The sequence below is a fragment of the Rattus norvegicus genome, chromosome 4 (assembly GCF_036323735.1).
Source record: "Rattus norvegicus strain BN/NHsdMcwi chromosome 4, GRCr8, whole genome shotgun sequence".
NCBI classification, from domain to species: domain Eukaryota; kingdom Metazoa; phylum Chordata; class Mammalia; order Rodentia; family Muridae; genus Rattus; species Rattus norvegicus.
Genome location: NC_086022.1, coordinates 150,816,438 through 150,838,600, shown reverse-complemented (window position 1 = coordinate 150,838,600; position 22,163 = coordinate 150,816,438). Strand labels below are relative to the sequence as shown.

The window sequence follows — 22,163 nt, the reverse complement described above, 5'->3', positions numbered from 1 at the left end:
AGTCTGTCTTGAGCCTATGTGACTACAGGTCCCTTACATGTGAAGGGGCTTGGGGCACTGCCCTTACATGACTGATGACCACAATCTATGCGGGGCTACGACTAGTGACAGGCCTAGTGCCCCAAGCAGGCAAAGCTCCTACTGTCCTTCAGGGTCTCTGGGGCTTTTAAAGCCTTAGCTCAACCTGGGACCATGTTACCTTTCACGGTCCTCCATGTGGACATATGTAAATGTAAAAATGTAATGTAAAAATGTGGTTCTATATCATTTTTTTCTGAGACTCTAGGTCAGCTTGAAGGAGTGGGCTTTAAAAGACAGGTATGCAAAGAGCCAGTGGTAGAGAAGGAAACAGCATTATAACCTCGTCAGTCTAAATGATAGCGTGAATTTCATATTTTGCACTATCCCTTGAATTTGGAAATGTTACATATCCAACTTATCCACATATGAATAAATGTGGTACTGGGAATAAACTGTCCTCAATGATAAGAATAATGTGACCAATGAAATGTATACTGACTGATGTTGGGTCCAGAAAATGTTGTATACTAATGTTGGTAGAGCCAGGTCTGCAGTTTGCATACCAGAATAAAGATTTTGGAGTCTTAACCATTGATCCATCTTTCCTGCCCTATATTTTTTGTTTTAGGCTACTTGATCTGTGAAAGTCAAAAAAATTTAGGATACAAATCTTTAGTATAAAGACTTTGTGTATATTCTTTCTATAATTTTTAATTAATTATCATTTTGATTATATTTATCATATTAAGGAATCAAGTGCTATATAAATTAAATTACCACAAATAGTACTGCTCACATCTTTTTATAATACATTACTATAAAACTGTAGTGAAATAATACAGATGATGAAAATAGAAGCTGGAGAAAAAGAGTTTAAGATTAAGGACCCAAAATACTACTTCGTATTATAGTTGTTACTAAAAAGAAAATGACATTAAGAGAATTTGTTGACTTTAACAAACTCGTAGAAAATTGTGTTTAAATACAAGAGACTTTAGTTTTGCAATGATGCCAATGGATTTCTTAGAAGTAAAATTTAACAGAGGACTTGTGGTGGTTTGAATAGGAATGGCCCCCATAGACTCATGTGTTTGAATGCTTGGCTCATAATGAATGACACTATTTGGAGGTATGGCCTTGATGGAGTAGGTGTGGTTTTGTTGAAAAAGTGTGTCACTCTGGAGGTGGGCTTTGAGGTCTCATATGTTCAAATTATGCCCAGTATGACACACACTCACTTCTGCTGCTCGCAAATCAAAATGAAGAGAGCTCTCAGCTCCTTCTCCAGCACCATTTCTGCCTACATGATGATAAAGCCAGCCCCAATTAAGTATTTTCCTTTATAAGAGTTGCCATGGCCATGGTGTCTCTTCACATCAATAAGACCCTAAAACAGGATTTTAAGCTGGAAACCATGTATTGCTATCTAGAATCTGGGAACATGTTCCCTCTCATGTCTCTTGCTGCTGCTAGGAATGCTGCCTGTGTGGTCACTTGCTGAACTCTGACTGATGCTCAGATTAAGTCAGCTAACTGTTTATCACCAGATTCTCAGAAGCAAAACACACACAAAAAGCAAGATAGAAAGCTGGCTATAGCAGTGTATACCTATAATATCAGCACTGAGGGGCTGAAACTATAGGTTTGCCATGAGTTCAAGGACAACCTGCACTACAGAATTAAGTTCCTATCTCAAACCAAACAGAAAAGTAAAACTAAAAAACAAAAACTTCTTAGGATGGTCATGACCTCTTTTGATAATTTTCTTAAAGAATGTATAGTACTTTGGAAAGGAAATTATACCCTCTAACAATGTTACTGTGCTTCAAGAACTGTGGAATTCAGCCTGTAGTGAGGACAGAAAGGGTGGAGCATCCTTAGCGTGGCTTCAGTGAGGCAGCCAGCACAGGCACATAGGCACATTACAAAGGGATACATAACTGTGCTTATGACCTCCTGCTTCAATTCTACACTCTTTCAGCATTAATGTTAAATTTGTATGGGTCGGGGTCTCTCGCTCGCTCACACACACACGCATGTACACACACACATACACACACACACACACACAAGAAAGGGTTTGTGTCATTGTGGGACTGTCGAGAAGTCAAGGCAACAGAAGCTTGATGCATCTGTAGTTAGGAAGAAGAGAGTAAGCAAATAAATGGACACATCTGCCTTATTTTTTTTTACTTGCAAACTCCAGTCTATTAATACGTCATAATAAGTAAATGATGTGAGAATTTTCAGATTCTAAATGTTATAGTTTGCTGTTAAAACATATCAGCTTAGCAGGATGTATCTTGTTTACTGTATGCTTGCTAAACATGTTTGCCTGGCAGAAGCCTTTAGCCCTGCTGCTCAGCATGATATAGACAAAAGAACTAATAGTCTGTTAGAGAAGAACAAAAGAAAAGCAAGAAAAATCATTTTTCTTTAGCTAGAGTATTTCCCTGGACCCTTGGTGGCTGGAGTTAAGGCAGAATCCCAGAAGTCAAAGCAAGTCAATGGGAAGCAGTATATGTTAGAAGAGGAGGCATCTGCTTGGGCCCTGGACTACATGGCATGCAAGGTAGGGGATCAGCTGCATTTTTCTTTCTAAACTGTCCAAGTTTAGGAAAGGCCAGGAGTCTTGCTCTGGAATAAGTCCAAGGATCTTGTTTTAAGTGAGAAGGCATGTTTGTGGGCCTTCTGAGTCAGACCTGGGAGTTGGAGCTTACTTGCTATGATGGTTTGAGTGAGTGTAACCCCCCCACAAAGGTTCATATGTTTATATATTTGGTCACCACTTAGTGGAACTATGAAAGATTAGGTGTAGTCTTGTTGGAGGAGTGTCTTTGGCTTTGAGGTTTCAAAAGACTTTCATCATTTCCAGTGTACTCTACCTTCTGTTTGCAGATCACAATGTGAGCTCTGAGCTCCCTGTCTATGCCTGTTGCTATGCCTTTGCTCCACCATTATAAATTCTAACCCTCTGTAAACATTCTTTCTTTTATAAGTAGCCTTAGACATGATGTTTCATCACAGAAATAGAAAAGAAACTAATAAATAGCCTTGCACCAAAGTAAGTCTGGTGAGTTACTTTAAGTCATTTCAGGGCTTCATGCACTTTAAGTCATTTCAGGGCTTCATGCACTTTGCTAAAATCAACCTAGAGTCTTGGGGAAGCCTTGAGGTAGAACCTGTCTGTGAATTTCCCGTAAAGAACGACATTATTTTTAGAATTAACATGCACTCTTAGATCACAGTGTTCCCCTGGGAAGATGCTGAAGTTGTCCATGGCTGTGTGTGTCATATTAATCTCCCATCAGTGAAAGGGGTACGCTTTGACAGTATTAATTTCCCATCAGAGAAAGGGGTATGTATGCTTTGACAGTAGTGGGAGTGAGTCAGGGTGTCTGGTGTCCTGAGTGCTGTGAGGGCTGCAGTTGGGACTGAGAGTTGTTCTGTCAGGTTGTGCCATTGCTTAAATAGTTTTGCACTAATACTTTCTGGTTAATTTTTATATCCTAGCATAGTTCTCCCCAGCACATGGTGAGGATCTAAAAGATGCATTTAGTATCTGACTTCATGTTTGCTTCACCTGAGTGCCAAACTGCCTTTACTAGTGAGAAATCTCCTCTGTGGCACTAAGGGTTTGCTACACTTTTCTAGTTTTCTTCTTTTTTTTTTTTCCCTGCTCTTTCTTTTACCCTCCCCCTTCTGCTCATTCTTTAAATATTCATGTGAATTTCATCAGAATTTCCTGTTTCAGAGATTTTTATTAGTTGTCCCTGTACTTCCCGTGGGCACTAATCATTTCAACAATTTGTTGTTCCCATATGGAAGATGTCTAAATCAGTGTCTCCAATGGAGAACTTTCTTCTGAGCTAAGCTTTATTTCTGCTTATTTTATTATTTATTAACTCACTTAGCATACGTTAATTGAAAATTGTACCATCTGTACAAGGTATGAAACCATTAGGTCACTGTTCTCAGGTAGGCTAAAGTGAATAATCAAAGTAGATAACAGATAGCAATAAATGGTACAAGATCCTAGATCAGGGCAATAAAGGATTAATGATAGAGATGTGAGGGCAAAGATCAGGGTTTCCATTCAGGGGAGAAGACATAATGAAAGTGGGACAACTCCTTTGTTTGTTTGTTTGTTTGTTTGTTTGTTTGTTTGTTATTTTTACACTCCAGATTTTATTCCCCTCCCAGTCCACCCCCCAACTGTTCCACATCCCATACCTTCTACCCCCAACCCCTATGTCTCCATGAGGATGTCCCCACCAGACCTCTAAATTTCCTGGGCCCTCCAGTCTCTTGAGGGTTAGGTGCATCTTCTCTGACTGAACCCAGACCCTTGAATCCTCTGCTGGATATGCGTTGGAGGCCTCCTCCCAGCTGGTGTACGCTGCCAGGTTGGTGATCCAGTGTCTGAGAGATGTCAGGAGTCCAGGTTAATTGAGACTGCTGGTCCTCCTACAAGTTTGCCCTCCTCCTCAGCTTCCTCCAGCTTTTCCCTAATTCAACCAGAGGGTCAGCAGCTTCTGTTCATTGGTTGTGTGCACGTATCTGCATCTGAGTCTTTCAGCTCCTTGTTGGGACAACTCCTTTATGGAAAGCTGAGGAGAAACTGTGCATAATGTTAGTGAGCCCTAGCCAAAGCACCTGATAGACAGGAAAGTGTCCATAGGAGGTATAGAATTAGGAGCAATTATAGGGAGTTTGATTCACTTTAAACTTTAGTAGGGTGATGTGGCTCAGTTATTATTTACCAAGTATATGTCCCCTGTGTTCAGTTTCCATTATCAAGACATACTTACTTAACTTGCATGCATGTATGCATGCATGCATACATACATACATACATACATACATACATACATATCCATATGAAAGTCCTTTAAAGGTTTAAACAGAGAATAACATGGGATTTATACTTTTAAGAGATCACTCTGACCACAGGGTGGAGTCCACAGAAGGAGATGGCAATGCCTTGCCATAGGGGACAATGAAGATGTAGGACCTATGAGGAACTCAGTGGATAAATGTGAGAAATAAAAGGATGAGCCAGTTACCTGCTTGACAATTGGCTGAACTCATTTTTCCCTCCCCTTTTCTTCCTGCACCTACCGTTCCAGGTATTTGACTGCTTTAATTTGGGTCTGCAGTCAGTTATGCTCCCTGCTTCCCAAGTTATATGTCCTAACCAGGGTCTAAAGTAACTGCCATGCTGAGACTTGGCTATCAGCTGTGGGCCTCCTGAGTCATGCTGCAACCTTTAAGTAATATAGGCTTGTCTGAGGACACACCCTTAAGGGAGATGGTAAAATTCTAGTTTCTTCCTCTCTCACTGTCATATGCTCATGTCATGACCACAACCATGCCATGAACTAAAACCTCTGAAACTGTGACAGGTCTGCTTTTGTAAGTTGATTATCTCAAGCACTTGTGACAATGACAGAAAGCTAAGTTCGTGCCTTCCTGTGTATCACCTGCTGTGTGTGCTGTTGCTCAAGACAGACACTAAGCATTGTCTTCTGTATCTTCTCCCCATATACCCTGTACGTCAGCAGAAGTCATCACTTCTGCTTCGTGAATACTTCCATAATACCACATTTCTAGGTGCCCATGCATCTGCCCTAGTGTCCTTCTAACTAGCTGGCCCCCTAGCCCCTATGTCTTTTCCTGTATTTGTTGAAAATGATTCGGAAAGATTTAATTATTGTACTTCTGTGCTGAAATTCTTGGCTTATCCCTGAGGATCACATTGAAAGTTGTAACGTGATCTAGAAAGGTTCTTAGGGCCTAGTCCCATGTACTTTTTTTTTTTTTTTTTTTTTTTTTTGTCAGCCTTCTAGTCCATGTTTATACCAGCTCACAGAGCTCCTCCTGTTTACTTGTCAGTTAGTCCTGGTCTAGCTGTTCTGTGCTTTGCCTACTTTTCCTAGCCCTCTCAACTCACTCCCTTGCTGGCCACTCTCTACCTTGCATTCCTAACAAACAAGCAAACCTACAAAAGTTCTGATTGTCCTCTGGCCTCTCTTAATCATTCCGACCAATCTACCTTAGGTTAATTCCTCTGCTCCCTCCAAGAAATATCCCACTGTTTTGATTCGCCTTTGTTTTCTACCAAATGAGAACTTTTTGAGGCAGAGACAGCAGCAGGAGCTGCTGCTGCTGCTGCTCCTCCTCTTACTCTTACTCTTCTTCCTCCTCCTCTTCCTTCTCCCAACATATTTTTATTGATTATTTGGGAATTTCACATAATATACCCCAGTCAGGCTCAGCTTCTTAATTTATATGTTGAAGGGGAGCTATAGGAAGAAAGGGATTGTACAATCCAAGGATAGTGACACGTGTAATCCTAAAACTCTGGAGACAGAGTCAAGAGAACTGGCAAGTTCAAGACCACTCTAATCTACATGACAAGTTCCAGGCCTGCCAGAGCTACATAGAGGGACTATCTTTAAAAACCAAAGCAACACTGACAACAAAAAAGAAAAGTGGTTCATTAATTGAACATGCACGGCATGATATTTTTATAGAAAACTGCAGAGTGCATAGATTGCTTGAGTAAACTGATCAACTAAAGAAAGAAACTTTTAAATGTCTGGATATGGCCACAACATTTGTTATTACAGAAGCTAAGAACTGTTCAGCACATAGTCCTCCTTCTCCTTAGGAAGCCCTGCCTATACACATAGCATCTTTGTGGTGCCTGCATAGCAGCTGAAAGGAGACAAACCTCTTTTTTTTCCTTGTGTCAGTTTGTCAACTTGGTAGTGTTGAGCTTACTGACAGGTGGGAGGAGGGGGTGTTCTGCTTTGTTTTGTTTTTTCAGTATCACTTTGTACCCTGAGTTTGGGGTGTGCCTTTTTTTTTCTTTCCATTTTTGTTTAATTTAACCTTTATAAGTATATAGAACATTTACATGATTCTGAGATTAATTCTACAAAATAGCATATTTAATAGTCTAGATGCTTTCCTTATCCCTATACTTCTTACTATCAGTAACTTTATTTTTTCCCTAGTCTTGATTTCCATTTTGTTCTTGATTCCATTTTCTATCTTGATTTCTATTTGGCTCCTTGTTCCTCAACTCCCACCTCTCCCAAAAGGTTTCCTTTGAAAGTTGTAGATTTTAATATACTTGTTTTCTTATGATTTAATTTATTCTGAGGTCTCATGACCCTTTTCCTTTTTTAAGACTGAGTGCTTCTTTCATGTGTAGTGGTATAGACTTGTTTTCAGACTTTTATTTTCACAAGTACAGATGCACTTGGCTCACTTACTTATTTTATTTCTTTAATATTTTTACTCATTCATTTTTATTGTTTGAGATAGGGTCTTCCTACGTAGCTCTGGCTAACCTAGAAGTTGCTCTGTATAACAGGCTGGTCGCAAAACTATTTGACATGTGAGTTCCTTCATACTGAGTACTGAGGTCACCAAAGATATATACTCTTATCATTTTTAATTACACGTATGTATCTCTGGACTATGTGCACATTAAGTACAAGTACCTGCTGAGGCCAGAGACTGGATCTACCTGGAGCTAGAGTTATAACTTGTGGCTCACCATCTGGGTGCTGAGAACAAAATTCAGGTCATCTGCAAGAGCAGCAAAAGCTCTAAGTCACTGAGCCAGCTGTCTGACATGTTTTTTTCTCTTTTCATAATCTTTGCTAGTTTATCTTTGGATTACTTGCCGGGAGTAATTTTGCTAGGTTCTGTGTTGCTTCTGTCAAAGAAGGGAATATTTTTTATCCTATCAGCTATTTCTGAGGGCAATTTGTAGCTTTTAATTTTGTCAACCTGATAAGCCAGAAATAGTATTTCACTGTAATTTTAATCTATTTCATTTCATTGTGAGCATTTCTGAGTATCTTTTCATATCTTGAAAGCTGTTTGTATTCTGCTTAACTGTTTGGAACTTGTTTTGGAGATCAGGCTGGTCTCAAACTCAGAAACTCAAGATCTACCCGCCTTTGCCACGCAAATGCTGGAATTAAAGACATGCAGCAGCAGCGCCCTGTGGTTTTGGTTTTTTATTTGATTGCTTATTTTTATCTAATTTTTAATTTTTTGTGTATGAACGTTTTATCTGCATTTATGTCTCTGTACCACATTCGTGCCTGGTGCTATGGAGGCCAAAAAAGGATTTTAGGCCCGAGATTGTAGTTATAGATGGTTGTGGGCTGCCAATCTGAGTGCTGAAAATTAAACCTGGGTACTCTGAAAGACCAGCCAGTGCTCTTAACTATCAGGCCACCTCTCCAGCACTATTTTATTTTATTTTATTTGTGGAGATAGGGTCTCTCTCTCTGTATCCTAGTCTAACTTAAAACATAAAGAATATTCTGTATCAGTATCCTTGAGTACTAGGATTCTAGGCACCTGTCATTATGCCTAGATTTTTAACAGTGTGTGTTAATTCTACATAAAAATGAATTTCATTATTACATTTTCACACTTGTGAAGAATATACTTTGATCATATTCCCTTCTCCTGATACTTTTTCCTATCCTTCCTCCCCACTCCATTAGTTCCCTTCTTCTTTTCAGAGTCTACCTTCTACTTTTTACTTTGATTTTTTTCCCCCCACATTCTGTGGTTGAGAGAATGCATATTACAGTTGTATTTCTGAATCTGGCTAGGTACATTCACTTAACATAATTAATGATCCTGGAAGTCATTCGTTTACCCACAAATGTCATGATTTTGTTCTTTCCCACAAAACAAAATTTAATTTTAAACTTTTTTTAAGATTTATTTATTTATTATATATAAGTACACTGCAGCTATCTTCAGACACACCAGAAGAAGGCATCAGATCCCATCACAGATGGTTGTGAGCCACCATGTGGTTCCTGGGTTTTGAACTCAGGACCTCTGGAAGAGCAGTCAGTGCTCTTAACCTCTGAGCCATCTCTCCAGCCCCAAAATTTCATTTTATCTATACCACATTTTCTTTATCCATCGTCAGAACCTAAACTCATTCTTTAACTTAGCTTGTGGGAACTGTATTGCAGTGGGTATGAGGTGTCTCTGTACATACTGGCTTGGATTCCTTTGGCTGTGTACTTGTAGTCATGTCTTGTCTGTTTTATACATGATCTCTGTTCCATGCACTGACTTATATTCCTACCAACAGTATAAAGCTACCCCTTCTCTCCAGTCCTGGCCAGCACCAACACTTGTTGGTTTTTGTTTTCTTGTAGTGACTATTCTGACTAAAAGATAATGTAAAATCTTAGTTTTGATTTGTATGGTCCTGATAGCTAAAGATTTTGAGCTTTTACCTAGTTATCTGTCATGTGTTTTCCTAACTGACTTCATTAATTACCTAAGGATAATGCCAATAATGTTTCTGTTGATCCATCACTTTAATCTCTATTAAAATAATGATCATGACTGTTTAGGGGACCAAACACTGAATTTTGGTTTTAACCTAACTTTACTTAGACTTTTCTTCAGGTGGACAGACATCTTTTGCAAAAGGCCATACAGGATCCACGAACCCACATCATAATGTATTTCCTGTAGTATGATGTTTCATGGATGAAAATTTAGAATTGAAATCTGTACTGCAGGAAGATTTTGATAGTGTTTCAAGTATTATACCAACCAATCTTTTATCATGTAAATATATCTACACTTGAAATTTTTGCTTTTTTATTTAATTGCATAGGAGAGGTTATTACAGAATCCCTTGGAGCTTCAAATGGCTGTCCTAGAAAAGTTAGTATTGTTGTGATTAAAAAAAAAAATAAATGACCAAAGCATCTTGGGGAGAAACTTTACTGCTCATCATGGAAGGAAGTCAGGGCAGGAACCTGGGCACAGGAGCTGGTGCAGAGGCCATGGAGGGGTGCTGTACTGCCTTCCTTAGCCTGAGCTGGCTGGCTTAGAGAACCCAGAACCACCAGCCAGGGATGGCACTACCACAATGGGCTAGGCCCTCCTCATCAATCACTAATTAAGAAAATACCTTACAGACTTGCCTAGAGTCCAATCTCATGGAGGCATTTTCTTGATTGAGGTCATTCTCTCTTGCTGACGTTGTCAGTTTGTAGGTTCTAAGTAAATACAGGCAGTCTTCCAGTCCTGCTGACAATCTTTATCTAAGTAAATACAGGCAGTCTTCCAGTCCTGCTGACAATCTTTATCTTCATACTCTTTATACCTGTTAACAAAAGAATTCAAGAGCAAAAAGAAAAGACCTTAAAGCTTACATAATTCATCCCTTTGTTAATAGATACATAAACCCAGATACTGGGAATGCAAGAATAGAAAAGCTATACACAAATAAATAGCCAGGTTATAGCCTACTCTTATTTTCTCTTGTGCGATATATTAATTTCATTTGAAACTGTAGTATACAGCCTTAACACAGACCCGTGTTCTTCTCTAAAGTTAGTTCTCAAGTTGTATTTGAAACAGATAAGGAGTAAATGGTGTAAGTTTCTCAGGACAGAGGACAGTAAGAAAGGAAAACAACAAACTGAATCAGTGGAGTTTACAATGAGTGAAAACAAATACCCAGATCTAGTTGCTTAAGTCATGTCTTATTAGGCATTTCTCACCAAACTTGTTTATAAAAAACTCATGGACCTACTAAAGTCTTTATGCTTAAATATGTGGACAGTAAAAACTGATTGTCGGGGCTGGGGAACATGGTTGGTTCAGTGGTTAAGAAAACTTGATGCTCTTGCAGAGGACACAGGTTTCATTTGTAGCACCAACATCGGGCAGCTCACAACCTCCTGTAATTAAGGGATATGATTGCTCTGTGAAGGTCTCTAAGGATACCTACACAAACAGGGAGCACATATGTATACTCAGGAGTGCACACAATAAATCTGTAAAAATTTTAGACTCCACCTCTCACCAGACCATGATTATAGGTAGGTTTAGCAGTTAAAAATGTAGATGAGAAATACCCAATTTAATAAGAATGAAAAAATAAAAAATAAATAAAAACTGCTTGCTGTGTAACCCAGATCTTGATTCCCAGAACCCTCAATGGAAGGAGAAAAATGACTTCTAAGTTGTCCTCTGACCTCTAAACATACACCACAGAGCTTTGCCTCCTCCTCCTTCTCTCATAATAAATAAAATTTAAAAATTAAAACAGTGGTCATCAGAGATTAAAGTGTTTAATTAAATACCTTGTTGATAGTCATAAGGGAAATTGGTCTGAAGTTCTCTTTCTTTGTTGGGTCTTTGTGTGGTTTAGGTATAAGAGTAATTGTGGCTTCATAGAAGTAATTGGGTAGCTCTCCGTCTGTTTCAATTTTGTGGAATAGTTTGGACAGTACTAGTATGAGGACTTCTATGAAGGTCTGATACAATTCTGCACTAAACCCATTTGATCCTAGGCTCTTTTTGGTTGGGAGACTTTTAATAACTGCTTCTATTTCTTTAGGAGTTATGTGATTGTTTAGATGGTTTATCTGATCCTGATTTAACTTTGGTAACTGGTATTTGTATAGAAAATTGCACATTTCCTCCAGATTTTCCAGTTTTGTTGAATATAGACTTTTGTAGTAAGATCTGATGTTTTTTTTAATTTCCTCAGATTCTGCTGTTATGTCTCCCTTTTCATGTCTGATTTTGTTAATTTGGACACACTCTCTGTGACCTCTGGTTAGTCTGTTTAAGGTTTTATCTATCTTGTTGATTTTTCTCAAAGAACCAGCTCCTGGTTTTGTAGATTCTTTGTATAGTCCTTTACGTTTCTACTTGGTTGATTTCAGCCCCGAGTTTGATTATTTCCTGCCTTCTACTCCTCTTGGGTGTATTTGCTTCTTTTTGTTCTGGAGCTTTGAGGTGTGCTGTTTGGAGGCACTCAGAGCCATTAGTTTTCCTCTTAGTGCTGCTTTCATTGTGTCCCATAAGTTTGGGAATGTTGTACCTTCGTTTTCATTAAATTCTAAGAGGTCTTTAATTTCTTTATTTCTTCCTTGACCAAGTTATCATTGAGTAGAGATTCAACTTCCATGTATATGTGGGCTTTCTGTCATTTTTGTTGTTTTTGAAGACCAGCCGTAGTGCGTGGTGATCTGATAGGATGCATGGGATTATTTCAATCTCCTTGTATCTAACTGAGGCCTGTTTTGTGACCAATTATATGGTCAGTTTTGGAGAAGGTACCATGAGGTGCTGAGAAGAGGGTATATTCTTTTGTTTTAGGATGAAATTTCCTATAAATACCTGTTTAAATTCATTTGGTTCATAATTTCTATTCGTTTCTCTATGTCTTTGTTTTATTTGTTTCTATGATCTGTCCAATGATGAGAGTGGGGTGTTGAAATCTCCTACCATTATTGTATGAAATGTGATATGTTCTTTGAGCTTTAGTAAGGTTTCTTTTATGTATGTAGGTGCCCTTGCATTTGGAGCATAGATATTTAGGATTGAGAGCTCATCTTGGTGTACTTTTTTTTTTTTTTTAATGAATATGAAGTGTCCTTCCTTATCTCTTTTGATGACTTTTGGTTGAATGTCGATTTTATTCGATATTAGAATGGCTCTTCCATCTTGTTTCTTCAGACCATTTGCTTGGAAAGTTATTTTCCAGCCTTTTACTCTGGGGTAGTGTCTGTGTCTTTGTCATTGAGGTGTGTTTCCTGTAGGCAGCAAAATGCTGGGTCCCCTTTACATATCCAGTCTGTTAGTCTATATTTTTTTATTGGGGAATTGAGTCCATTGATGTTAAAGAGATATTAAAGAATAGTGATTGTTGTTTCCTGTTACTCTTGTTAGAGGTGGAATTATGTTTGTGTGGCTATCTTTTGGTTTCGATGCAAAGAGATTACTTTCTTGGTTTTTCTAGGATGTAGTTTCCCTCCTTATGTTGGATTTTCCATCTATTATCTTTTGTAGGGCTGGATTTGTGAAAAGATATTATGTAAATTTGGTTTTGTCATGGAATATCTTGGTTTCTCCATCTATGATAATTGAGAATTTTGCTGGAAATAGTAGCCTGGACTGGCATTTGTGTTCTCTTAGGGTCTGTATGACATCTGCTGAGGATCTTTTGACTTTCCTGTTCTCTGGTAAGAAGTCTGGTGTAATTTTGATAGGTCTGCCTTTATATGTTACTTGACCTTACTGCTTTTTAAATTCTTTGTTTTGTACGTTCGATGTTTCAAAATATATATAATATAATAGTCAATATTATATGACAGGAGGAATTTCCTTTCTGGTCCAATCTATTTGGAGTTCTGTAGGCTTCTTGTGTGTTTATGGGCATCTCTTTCTTTAGGTTAGGGAAGTTTTCTTGTATGATTTTGTTGAAGATATTTACTGACCCTTTAAGTTGGGAGTCTTCTCTTCTATACCTATTATCCTTAGGTTTGATCTTCTCATTGTGTCCTGGATTTCCTGGATGTTTTGGGTTAGGCGCTTTTTGAGTTTTACAGTATCTTTGATGGTTGTGTTGATGTTTTCTATAGTATCTTAGGTACTGAGCTTCTCTCTTCTGTCTCTTGTATTCTGTTGGTGATACTTGCATCTATGACTCCTGATCTCTTCACTAGATTTTCTGTCTCCAGTGTTGTCTCCCTTTGTGCTTTCTTTATTGTGTCTATTTCCATTTTTAAATCCTGGATGGTTTTGTTCACTTCCTTCACCTGTTTGGTTGTGTTTTCCTCTAATTCTTTAAGGGATTTTTGCGTTTCATCATTAAGGGCTTCTACTTGTTAACTTATGTTGTTCTGTATTTCTTAAAGGGAGTTATTTATGTCCTTCTTAAAGTCCTCTATCATCATCATAAGATGTGTTTTTAAATCCAAATCTTGCTTTTCTGGTGTGTTTGGATATCCAGTCTTTGCTTTGGTGGGAGACCTGGGCTCTGATGATGCCTAGTAGTTTTAGTTTCTGTTGCTTAGATTCCTTCGCTTGCCTCTTGCCATCAGGTTGTCTCTGATGTTAGCTTGTCTTGCTGTCTCTGACAGTGGCTTGACCCTCCTGTAGGCCTGTTTTCTTTCACCGGATCTTGGAACAAAGAGGAGCTCCTGGGTTTGTGTGACCTGAAGCCTCCAGGCACTTTGCTTGGAGGCAGAAGAGTTGGTCCTACCTCTGCTCTCAGGTGTGTAGGTGCTCCTGGTGTCTGGCTTTCAGCTCTCTGTGCAGGCAGAAGCCTTAAGGGTCCTGCCCCTGACTACTCCTAGGTCCCTGTCCCCTGAGGACACAGATGACACTAGGCAGTTTCCTCTTGGGTCAGGAATGTGGGCAGAAAGTAGTTGTCTCCTCTGATTTCTCAAGATTGTCAGCACTTCTGAGGTCAGCCCTGATTTTAATTATTTCCTGCCTTCTCCTCCGGTGTGCTTGCTCCTGCTGCTGCTGCTGCTGCTGCTGCTGCTGCTGCTGCTGCTGCTGCTGCTGCTGCTGCTGCCGCTGCTGCCGAGGTCACCACCCCCTCCTCTTCCTCTTTTTCCTCCTCTCCCTCTTTTTCCTCCTCCTCCTCCCCGTCCTACTCCTCCTCCTTTTCTATTTTTGTTTTAGCTGTTATAAAATTATTTATTTCCTGTGTTTTCTTAGAAGTAGTTATCTTCCTTATATTGGAGTTTCCTTCTAGTATTTTCTATAGGGCTGGATTTGTAGATAGATATTGTTCAAATTTGGATTTGTCTTGAAATATTTTTTTCCACCTCTATTGTGGTTGAAAGTTTTGCTGGGTATAGTAGTCAGGGTTAGTATCTGTGGGGTTTTTTTGTTGTTGTTGTTGTTGTTGGTTTTTTTTTTTTTTTTTTTTATTAACTTGAGTATTTCTTATATACATTTCGAGTGTTATTCCCTTTCCCGGTTTCCGGGCAAACATCCCCCTCCCCCCTCCCCTTCCTTATGGGTGTTCCCCTCCCAACCCTCCCACCATTGCCGCCCTCCCCCCATAGACTAGTTCACTGGGGGTTCAGTCTTAGCAGGACCCAGGGCTTCCCCTTCCACTGGTGCTCTTACTAGGATATTCATTGCTACCTATGGGGTCAGAGTCCAGGGTCAGTCCATGTATAGTCTTTAGGTAGTGGCTTAGTCCCTGGAAGCTCTGGTTGCTTGGCATTGTTGTACTTTTGGGGTCTCGAGCCCCTTCAAGCTCTTCCAGTTCTTTCTCTGATTCCTTCAATAGGGGACCTATTCTCAGTTCAGTGGTTTGCTGCTGGCATTCGCCTCTGTATTTGCTGTATTCTGGCTGTGTCTCTCAGGAGCGATCTACATCCGGCTCCTGTCGGTCTGCACTTCTTTGCTTCATCCATCTAGTCCAATTGGGTGGCTGTATATGTATGGGCCAAATGTGGGACAGGCTCTGAATGGGTGTTCCTTCAGTCTCTGTTTTAATCTTTGCCTCTCCCTTCCCTGCCAAGGGTATTCTTTTTCCTCATTTAAAGAAGGAGTGAAGCATTCACATTTTGATCATCCGTCTTGAGTTTCGTTTGTTCTAGGGATCTAGGGTAATTCAAGCATTTGGGCTAATAGCCACTTATCAATGAGTGCATACCATGTATGTCTTTCTGTGATTGGGTTAGTTCACTCAGGATGATATTTTCCAGTTCCAACCATTTGCCTACGAATTTTATAAACTCGTTGTTTTTGATAGCTGAGTAGTATTCCATTGTGTAGATGTACCACATTTTCTGTATCCATTCCTCTGTTGAAGGGCATCTGGGTTCTTTCCAGTTTCTGGCTATTATAAATAAGGCTGCGATGAACATAGTGGAGCACGTGTCTCTTTTATATGTTGAGGCATCTTTTGGGTATATGCCCAAGAGAGGTATAGCTGGATCCTCAGGCAGTTCAATGTCCAATTTTCTGAGGAACCTCCAGACTGATTTCCAGAATGGTTTTACCAGTCTGCAATCCCACCAACAATGGAGGAGTGTTCCTCTTTCTCCACAACCTCGCCAGCATCTGCTGTCACCTGAGTTTTTGATCTTAGCCAATCGCACTGGTGTGAGGTGAAATCTCAGGGTTGTTTTGATTTGCATTTCCCTTATGACTAAAGATGTTGAACATTTCTTTAGGTGTTTCTCAGCCATTCGGCATTCCTCAGCTGTGAATTCTTTGTTTAGCTCTGAACCCCATTTTTTAATAGGGTTATTTGTTTCCCTGCGGTCTAACTTCTTGAGTTCTTTGTATATTTTGGATATAAGGCCTCTATCTGTTGTAGGGTTGGTAAAGATCTTTTCCCAATCTGTTGGTTGCCGTTTTGTCCTAACCACAGTGTCCTTTGCCTTACAGAAGCTTTGCAGTTTTATGAGATCCCATTTGTCAATTCTTGATCTTAGAGCATAAGCCATTGGTGTTTTGTTCAGGAAATTTTTTCCAGTGCCCATGTGTTCCAGATGCTTCCCTAGTTTTTCTTCTATTAGTTTGAGTGTGTCTGGTTTGATGTGGAGGTCCTTGATCCACTTCGACTTAAGCTTTGTACAGGGTGATAAGCATGGATCGATCTGCATTCTTCTACATGTTGCCCTCCAGTTGAACCAGCACCATTTGCTGAAAATGCTATCTTTTTTCCATTGGATGGTTTTGGCTCCTTTGTCAAAAATCAAGTGACCATAGGTGTGTGGGTTCATTTCTGGGTCTTCAATTCTATTCCATTGGTCTATCTGTCTGTCTCTGTACCAATACCATGCAGTTTTTATCACTATTGCTCTGTAATACTGCTTGAGTTCAGGGATAGTGATTCCCCCTGAAGTCCTTTTATTGTTGAGGATAGCTTTAGCTATCCTGGGTTTTTTGTTATTCCAGATGAATTTGCAAATTGTTCTGTCTAACTCTTTGAAGAATTGGATTGGTATTTTGATGGGGATTGCATTGAATCTGTAGATTGCTTTTGGTAAAATGGCCATTTTTACTATATTAATCCTGCCAATCCATGAGCATGGGAGATCTTTCCATCTTCTGAGGTCTTCTTCAATTTCTTTCTTCAGTGTCTTGAAGTTCTTATTGTACAGATCTTTTACTTGCTTGGTTAAAGTCACACCGAGGTACTTTATATTATTTGGGTCTATTATGAAGGGTGTCGTTTCCCTAATTTCTTTCTCGGCTTGTTTCTCTTTTGTATAGAGGAAGGCAACTGATTTATTTGAGTTAATTTTATACCCAGCCACTTTGCTGAAGTTGTTTATCAGCTTTAGTAGTTCTCTGGTGGAACTTTTGGGATCACTTAAATATACTATCATATCATCTGCAAATAGTGATATTTTGACCTCTTCTTTTCCGATCTGTATCCCTTTGATCTCCTTTTGTTGTCTGATTGCTCTGGCTAGAACTTCAAGAACTATATTGAATAAGTAGGGAGAGAGTGGGCAGCCTTGTCTAGTCCCTGATTTTAGTGGGATTGCTTCAAGTTTCTCTCCATTTAGTTTAATGTTAGCAACTGGTTTGCTGTATATGGCTTTTACTATGTTTAGGTATGGGCCTTGAATTCCTATTCTTTCCAGGACTTTTATCATGAAGGGGTGTTGAATTTTGTCAAATGCTTTCTCAGCATCTAATGAAATGATCATGTGGTTCTGTTCTTTCAGTTTGTTTATATAATGGATCACGTTGATGGTTTTCCGTATATTAAACCATCCCTGCATGCCTGGGATGAAGCCTACTTGATCATGGTGGATGATTGTTTTGATGTGCTCTTGAATTCGGTTTGCCAGAATTTTATTGAGTATTTTTGCGTCGATATTCATAAGGGAAATTGGTCTGAAGTTCTCTTTCTTTGTTGTGTCTTTGTGTGGTTTAGGTATAAGAGTAATTGTAGATTCGTAGAAGGAATTCGGTAGGGCTCCATCTGTTTCAATTTTGTGGAATAGTTTGGATAATATTGGTATGAGGTCTTCTATGAAGGTTTGATAGAATTCTGCACTAAACCCATCTGGACCTGGGCTCTTTTTGGTTGGGAGACCTTTAATGACTGCTTCTATTTCCTTAGGAGTTATGGGGTTGTTTAACTGGTTTATCTGTTCCTGATTTAACTTTGATACCTGGTATCTGTCTAGGAAATAGTCCATTTCCTGAAGATTTTCAAATTTTGTTGAATATAGGTTTTTATAGTAAGATCTGATGATTTTTTGAATTTCCTCTGAATCTGTAGTTATGTCTCCCTTTTCATTTCTGATTTTGTTAATTTGGACGCACTCTCTGTGTCCTCTCGTTAGTCTGGCTAAGGGTTTATCTATCTTGTTGATTTTCTCAAAGAACCAACTTTTGGTCCTGTTGATTCTTTCTATGGTCCTTTTTGTTTCTACTTGGTTGATTTCAGCTCTGAGTTTGATTATTTCCTGCCTTCTACTCCTCCTGGGTGTATTTGCTTCTTTTTGTTCTAGAGCTTTTAGGTGTGCTGTCAAGCTGCTGACATATGCTCTTTCCTGTTTCTTTCTGCAGGCACTCAGCGCTATGAGTTTTCCTCTTAGCACAGCTTTCATTGTGTCCCATAAGTTTGAGTATGTTGTATCTTCATTTTCATTAAATTCTAAAAAGTTTTTAATTTCTTTCTTTATTTCTTCCTTGACCAGGTTATCATTGAGTAGAGCATTGTTCAATTTCCAAGTATATGTGGGCATTCTTCCCTTATTGTTATTGAAGACCAGTTTTAGGCCGTGGTGGTCCGATAGCACGCATGGGATTATTTCTATCTTTCTGTACCTGTTGAGGCCCGTTTTTTGACCAATTATATGGTCAATTTTGGAGAAAGTACCATGAGGAGCTGAGAAGAAGGTATATCCTTTTGCTTTAGGATAGAATGTTCTATAAATATCCGTTAAGTCCATTTGGCTCATGACTTCTCTTAGTCTGTCGACATCACTGTTTAATTTCTGTTTCCATGATCTGTCCATTGATGAGAGTGGGGTGTTGAAATCTCCCACTATTATTGTGTGAGGTGCAATGTGTGTTTTGAGCTTTAGTAAGGTTTCTTTTACGTATGTAGGTGCCCTTGTATTTGGGGCATAGATATTTAGGATTGAGAGTTCATCTTGGTGGATTTTTCCTTTGATGAATATGAAGTGTCCTTCCTTATCTTTTTTGATGACTTTTAGTTGGAAATTGATTTTATTTGATATTAGAATGGCTACTCCAGCTTGCTTCTTCTGACCATTTGCTTGGAAAGTTGTTTTCCAGCCTTTCACTCTGAGGTAGTGTCTGTCTTTGTCTCTGAGGTGTGTTTCCTGTAGGCAGCAGAATGCAGGGTCCTCGTTGCGTATCCAGTTTGTTAATCTATGTCTTTTTATTGGGGAGTTGAGGCCATTGATATTGAGAGATATTAAGGAATAGTGATTATTGTTTCCCTTTATATTCATATTTGGATGTGAGGTTATGTTTGTGTGCTTTCATTCTCTTTGTTTTGTTGCCAAGACGATTAGTTTCTTGCTTCTTCTAGGGTATAGCTTGCCTCCTTATGTTGGGCTTTACCATTTATTATCCTTTGTAGTGCTGGATTTGTAGAAAGATATTGTGTAAATTTGGTTTTGTCATGGAATATCTTGGTTTCTCCATCAATGTTAATTGAGAGTTTTGCTGGATACAGTAACCTGGGCTGGCATTTGTGTTCTCTTAGGGTCTGTATGACATCAGTCCAGGATCTTCTGGCCTTCATAGTTTCTGGCGAGAAGTCTGGTGTGATTCTGATAGGTCTCCCTTTATATGTTACTTGACCTTTTTCCCTTACTGCTTTTAATATTCTTTCTTTATTTTGTGCGTTTGGTGTTTTGACAATTATGTGACGGGAGGTGTTTCTTTTCTGGTCCAATCTATTTGGAGTTCTGTAGGCTTCTTGTATGCCTATGGGTATCTCTTTTTTTAGGTTAGGGAAGTTTTCTTCTATGATTTTGTTGAAGATATTTACTGGTCCTTTGAGCTGGGAGTCTTCACTCTCTTCTATACCTATTATCCTTAGGTTTGATCTTCTCATTGAGTCCTGGATTTCCTGTATGTTTTGGACCAGTAGCTTTTTCCGCTTTACATTATCTTTGACAGTTGAGTCAATGATTTCTATGGAATCTTCTGCTCCTGAGATTCTCTCTTCCATCTCTTGTATTCTGTTGGTGAAGCTTGTATCTACAGCTCCTTGTCTCTTCTTTTGGTTTTCTATATCCAGGGTTGTTTCCATGTGTTCTTTCTTGATTGCTTCTATTTCCATTTTTAATTCCTTCATCTGTTTGATTGTGTTTTCCTGGAATTCTTTCAGGGATTTTTGCCATTCCTCTCTGTAGGCCTCTACTTGTTTATTAATGATTTCCTGTGTTTCCCTAAGTGTGTTCATGTCTTTCTTGAAGTCCTCCAGCATCATGATCAAATATGATTTTGAAACTAGATCTTGCTTTTCTGGTGTGTTTGGATATTCCATGTTTGTTTTGGCGGGAGAATTGGGCTCCGATGATGGCATGCAGTCTTGGTTTCTGTTGCTTGGGTTCCTGCGCTTGCCTCTCGCCATCAGATTATCTCTAGTGTTACTTTGTTCTGCTATTTCTGACAGTGGCTAGACTGACCTATAAGCCTGTGTGTCAGGAGTGCTGTAGACCTGTTTTCCTCTCTTTCAGTCAGTTATGGGGACAGTGTGTTCTGCTTTCCGGCGTGTAGTTTTTCCTCTCTACAGGTCTTCAGCTGTTCTTGTGGGCCTGTGTCTTGAGTTCACCAGGCAGCTTTCTTGCAGCAGAAAATTTGGTCTTACCTGTGGTCCCGAGGCTCAGGTTCGCTCGTGGGGTGCTGCCCAGGGGCTCTCTGCAGCGGCAGCAACCAGGAAGACCTGTGCCGCCCCTTCCGGGAGCTTCAGTGCACCAGGGTTCCAGATGGTCTTTGGCTTTTTCCTCTGGCGTCCGAGATGTGTGTGCAGGGAGCAGTCTCTTCTGGTTTCCCAGGCTTGTCTGCCTCTCTGAAGGTTTAGCTCTCCCTCCCACGGGATTTGGGTGCAGAGAACTGTTTATCCGGTCTGTTTCTTTCAGGTTCCGGCGGTGTCTCAGGCGCAGAAGTCCTGCCGCTCCTGGGCCCTCCCCCACGGGAGCCCAGAGGCCTTATACAGTTTCCTCTTGGGCCAGGGATGTGGGCAGGGGTGAGCAGTGTTGGTGGTCTCTTCCGCTCTGCAGCCTCAGGAGTGCCCACCTGACCAGGCGGTTGGGTCTCTCTCTCACCGGGTCTGGGAGCAGAGAGCTGCTGCGGGCCGGGATCCGCGGGTGTGGGACTTCCGGTAAACACAGACCGTGCCTCCTAGAGAAATTCTGCTTCCGTGTCCCAAGCTCACCAGGCAGCTTTCTTGCAGCAGAAAATTTGGTCTTACCTGTGGTCCCGAGGCTCAGGTTCGCTCGTGGGGTGCTGCCCAGGGCGGTTTTTTTTTTTTTTTAAAGAGGTTGCACGACATCTGTCCCTTTAGCTTTTAGAGTTTGGTGTAATTCTGATAGGTATGTTACGTGGCCTTTTCCCCTTGCTGCTTTTAATATTCTTTATTTGTTCTGTAGATTTTGTGTTTTTATTATTATGTGCAGGAGGATTTTCTTTTCTGGTCCAGTCTAATTGGTGTTTCATCAGCTTCTTGAATGTTTATAGGCATTTCTTTATTTAGATTAGAAAAGCTTTCTTCTATAATTGATTGAAATATTTTCTGGACCTTGTAGCCCAGACTCTTCACCTTATTCTATTCCTGTTATTTTTTTTTCTTTTCTTTTTTTCCGGAGCTGGGGACCGAACCCAGGGCCTTGCTCTTCCTAGGCAAGCGCTCTACCAGTGAGCTAAACCCCCAGCCCCTATTCCTGCTATTCTTGTTTGGTCTTTTTCATCTTACTCTGGATTTTCTGGATGCTTTGTGTCAGGAATTGTTTAGATTCAACGTTTTCTTTGACTGGTGTATCAATTTCTTCAGTGGTATCTTCTATTCCTGAGTTTCTCTCTTCCATCCTGTATTCTGTTGGTGATGATTTTGTCTGTTGCTCCTGTTCTCTTCCCTAGGTTTCCCATCACCAGGATTGCCTCAGTTTGTGTTCTCTTTATTGCTTCTGTTTCCACTCTCAGATATTGCAGTTTTATTCATTTCCTTCACCTGTTTAATTGTCTTCTCCTTTATATCTTTAAGGGATTTATTTCTTTCCTCTTTAAAGACCTCCACCTTTTTTTTATTGTATTTTCCTGTATTTCCTTAAAGGATTTATACATTTCCTCTTTGA

General features: G+C 39.8%; 1 protein-coding gene across 8 annotated transcripts in view; it reads left to right on the top strand.

Moving 5' to 3' along the window:
* Positions 1-22,163, top strand: part of Tmcc1 (transmembrane and coiled-coil domain family 1) — a 173,291-nt gene that overhangs the window by 73,656 nt on the left and 77,472 nt on the right. For 4 of the 8 annotated variants that reach the window (XM_063286097.1, XM_039109036.2, XM_063286096.1 and 1 more), the window contains exon 4: positions 2,462-2,593. In XM_063286097.1, the coding sequence (XP_063142167.1) occupies positions 2,462-2,593 (132 nt within the window). 8 annotated transcript variants of the gene reach the window in all.